Source organism: Nycticebus coucang, chromosome 24 (assembly GCF_027406575.1).
Source record: "Nycticebus coucang isolate mNycCou1 chromosome 24, mNycCou1.pri, whole genome shotgun sequence".
In the NCBI taxonomy this organism is placed as follows: Eukaryota; Metazoa; Chordata; class Mammalia; order Primates; family Lorisidae; genus Nycticebus; species Nycticebus coucang.
This window is the reverse complement of record NC_069803.1, coordinates 29,798,442-29,802,727: the sequence shown is the minus strand read 5'-3', so window position 1 is coordinate 29,802,727 and position 4,286 is coordinate 29,798,442. Positions and strand designations below refer to the sequence as shown.

Sequence of the window (4,286 nt, the reverse complement as noted above, 5' to 3'; positions counted from 1 at the left end):
TGTAACCACTGTGCAATGGGCATTGAGCCACCACATGTGTTTTTATTGCTGGGTCAGAAAGGACTGAATCTCAGTATATTTATGAATTCTGACAACTCCAGATGTGGGTTTGGGCAAATCTCTTGCCCTCAACTCTGAGGATAACTTTAGAGTCCTGGTTCCATTTGGGGGCTGAAGACCTTGCCCAAGTCATGTGTCTGAAGGCCACCAAAGGAACTTCAAGGAACAACCATTGTCAGTCAGCTTCACAGCTGGGGTATGGGCCAGGGGGCAACTGGGGTAAACACGTGCAGTCTCTTATTTTGTATAGGAGCTTGAACAAGACCTCAGCTCATGTCTTTTCATGGGAGACAGTGCAGCGCACAAGGACATCACAGCAGTGTCTTCACAGGTAAGAACAGGTCATCAGAGGAATTTACCTTGTTTGTGTGAAAGCAATGTGACTTACGAGTATGCTGCTGGAAAAGACACCCAAATATCATAACAAATAGTGTTTCATGTACAACAATTGAAAGACAAAATCCAAGTAAAATTTAAAAAATACAAATGGTCAGACAATATGAAAAGCAACTCGAATTTAATCAGAGTCAAGAGAAAACAGTTTAGAATATCAACCTCATACATTTTCTCCATCAAATTAAATAACATGACAGGTATTCTTATCATTGTTAATTAAGTCGAACCAACACTTTTGCACACTATTCCAATTTTGTAGGGAATATAGATGAATCAGCTGTTTTAAGGAAGTTTGATAGGATTCTGTTCTCATGGAAAGTTTGGGAATATTTATCAGACTTTATTAGATTTTTCTCTCCTATGGGATTATACCTTTTGGAGGCCTATGACAAGATCACCTGCGCATGCCCTCCCCAGTATGCTGTTGGCACACATATACACAATTATACAAAAACAAAGAAACCTATAAAAAATGACATCAGGAGTATAAGGAAAGGAAAATTTGACCCTACTGGCCAGAACTGAATGGTTAGCTGAGTCTTCACACTAAAGGAGATGGGAGGGGGGCAGATGTGGGTTATTGATTGAAACAGTGGGATGGAGACCCAAGGGCGAGCCTAAGTCCCAGATAAGGGTAGGATTCCGCAATTCCTTATAGTTTTGCTTCTTAAGGAAAAGAGACAGCTAATGTATTAACAATAGAGGTGGCAGTCGCAACAATGGTTCAATATATGAATAATAAGTAGTCAAAACTGCAGGAAGGAGTTGTTCCCAAAGCCTTTGCATTGTCATAAAACTTCCATCATCAAGGCAAAGGGCCTTCCTTCCTCAATGTCCAAATAACTTTGACTTAGATTCTCTGCTGTCCCCAAGGTCTATGTATCCAAATACTCTCTGCATTAAAATCCTAAGTCTGACAAAATCAGTTGATATGAGTGAACACCCTGTGTTCTCACACTGATTCTATACAAAACCCACATTAACCACGATATAAATATGACCAACACAACCAGACACCTTGTCGCTGGCTTGTTCCCACTCTTGGTACCCCTGGCCCTTCTTCCCAGAGAAGGGACTTTGCCAGCGTTGAGGTACAGCTGTTCTGATACATCCCTGGCTGATCTGCTTCTCAGGTTGTCCTGTACAGGACGGCATTCTTGCATTTTGAAGGATGAATTGTGACTGCCTTGGGAGGCAGGGTGCACTCTATTTTTCTGATGCTGAATTCAGCCTTTGGTCGGTTTGCTTGCTGCATGTGATGCCACTCATCTAAGGAGAGTTCTCTAGTTGTTGTTTTCCACAAATTCTCCTTCAGCTCAGGAACACTGAGGCAGGGGTCACTTTTGAGCCACCCTTGCCTTGCCACAGTGTCTGTGTCTTTGGTCTCAAGGGCTCCGGGTTCCTCACCTAGTGGTGCAGGCCCACTGTCTCTTTCCAGTTCACTCTTCTGGATGTAGAAAAGGACATAGGCAGGTTGACGCAGGACAGAAGAAATGTCACAGGCTGTCACCTCAGCATCATCCATTTTATACCACTGGCCATTCGCAGCTTGTACATAGCAGAAGTAATGTCCGCTTTGGCAACTGCTCCCAGCATGGACCAGCACAGCATAAAGGATGTACAGGAGGGGTCCTCCATCCTGCTGAGACATGTACGGTCGCGTGTCAAGGCGCTCAGGATACTGTACTTCTTTTGCAATTTTGTTGCCTGTGAAATGTGAGAACCTTTTCAACACAAGGGTCAGGACCTTGGGGGAAGTGTGCAAATTCACGGACTTGGAAGCAGGTACCTTTCTCAAACAACTGCTGCAGTGATAGGCGTTATCTCCATCCAGATGCTCAGGCTTCACCAACTCTTCCAGAGCTTGCTTCACACTCTGAGCTGCCTGGATGTCCAGGGCAATGTCCAAGTAAGGGTCAAAAGTGTTTGAAACGCCATGGCAGTGCAGACACTTGATTTGAGACCTCCAGTATCCTCCAAATATTTGGTCGATTATGGTCGTGTCCTCAGAGTGACTATGTAACTGCTTGTGGCTGGGCAGACAAGCTTTCTTCATGGCATCCACAGTGAACATCAGAAACTCGTGGGCATCTTCCTGCCTGTATCTGTGGAAGTCAGCAGCCAGTGCAGGCAAGGGCTTGAAAACACGGCCAGGAGAGTGCAGTGCCCACGTGATATGAGCCTGCATATCACACAATATGCAGCACTTCTGACGATGACAGGTTTGAGAATGCTGCTGGGACAGCATATAGTTGGCAAGGGGTGGTGTGTATGTCAGACACTGTAGGGCAGCATTGACGTAGCAGGTGTTCCCCATATTCCAGAGTCCAGCACCAACCCCATAAGGTCTCTTCCATCTTACCAGAAGTTTCTCCTTGGAATCCAAGGGTGTTGTCATAGGAGGTCCATTATAATTCAGGTTGAGATCTGTGTGAAATGAAAGTGACAAGGTTATCAGGTGTGTATCGACTCAAGTGGACTTTAGTATCAGCTGCATTTGGCTGAGGAAGTGTGAGATTTGGACAGAGATTGAAATGGGCCAGGCATGGTGGCTCAACCCTGTAATTCCAGAACTCTGGGAGGCCTAGGTAGGCAGATCACCTGAGCTCACAAAATTGAGAACAGCCCCAACTAGAGTGAGACTCTGACTCTAAAAATAGCCAGGCTATCTCTGAAAATAGCTGGGCATTGTCGTGGGGGCCTGTAGTCCCAGCTAATCAGGTGTTTGAGGCAGGAGAATTGCTTGAGCCCAGAGTATGAGGTTGCAGGGATGTATGATGCCACAGCACTCTACAGGGTTGGGGTGGGGGGGACAAAGTGAGACTCTGTCTCAAAAAGAGAAAGAGAGAGAGAGATTGAACTGAGACTCACCTTGTCTGTGGAGTGAAGGCGTTTCCATGTCTCCAGGAGCAATGAGCCCAAGGCTTCCCTTCTGAGACTTCAAGTGGCTGAAGGATGTTTCCCCTTCTGAGACCATCTTCAACTGGCAGGTTCTGTCAGCATCTCAACCCTTTTATAGGTTATCCCACCCACCCCACCCACTCACCAGGGAAGCGACGTAACAACCTAATTTAAATGCTTGATTTCATTAGGAGGTCACAAGGTCAGATCTCTGGTAATCCATTCAAAATCCAATCATCACCATCTACATTACACTTTATGGAATACCAGAAGCAGACTCAATTATCAGAATCCTGCACCAATATGGTGAGACTGAAATAGAGTTGGGGCATGTGTTTGTCTTAAATCTTTAAGAAAATGGAGGAACGTTGGAAAAAAGTGCAGTGTGGACGCTTGTGTATTTGTTTGTGTATTTAGGCACACACACTGCGAAATACTCAGATCCTGGCTCAGCTCCTGCGGCTGAAGCAGGTAAGGCACCAGCCACATACACCTGACCTGGCGGGCGGGTTCAAATCCGTCCCGGGCCCATCAAACAACAATGACGGCTGCTGCAACCAAAAAAAAAAAAAATAGCCGGGCGTTGTGGCAGGCGCCTATAGTCCCAGCTACCTGGGAGGCAGAGGCAGGAGAATCACTTGACCCAGGAGTTGGAGGTTGCTGTTAGCTGTGATGCCACGGCACTCTACCCAGGGCGACAGCTTGAGGCTCTGTTTCAAAAAGAAAAAAATAAAGAAAAAATAAAAGATACTCAGATCCCTTAGTATATTGAATAAGTATTTGGACCCACACTTCCTGTTTTTAATTATTTCTATTATACACATTATAGTTATTAAGGCTGAGTGATACTAGTGTAAGATCAGACATAGAAAATAGGGAAACAGAATAGATGGCTGAGAAATAACCTTTTCCTTCTAAGGTTGATTGAT

At 45.2% G+C, this 4,286-nt stretch overlaps 1 protein-coding gene across 1 annotated transcript; it reads right to left on the bottom strand.

Annotated features, from left to right (window-relative positions):
- Positions 1 to 1,585: 1,585 nt before the first annotated feature.
- On the bottom strand, positions 1,586 to 3,433 carry LOC128576314 (ubiquitin carboxyl-terminal hydrolase 17-like protein 6). The gene is made up of 2 exons (XM_053578367.1): positions 3,328 to 3,433; positions 1,586 to 2,883 (listed from the first exon to the last, which is right to left on the bottom strand). Exons 1-2 carry the CDS (start codon positions 3,431 to 3,433, stop codon positions 1,586 to 1,588), a joined length of 1,404 nt encoding a protein of 467 aa, XP_053434342.1.
- Between the last annotated feature and the right edge of the window lie 853 nt (positions 3,434 to 4,286).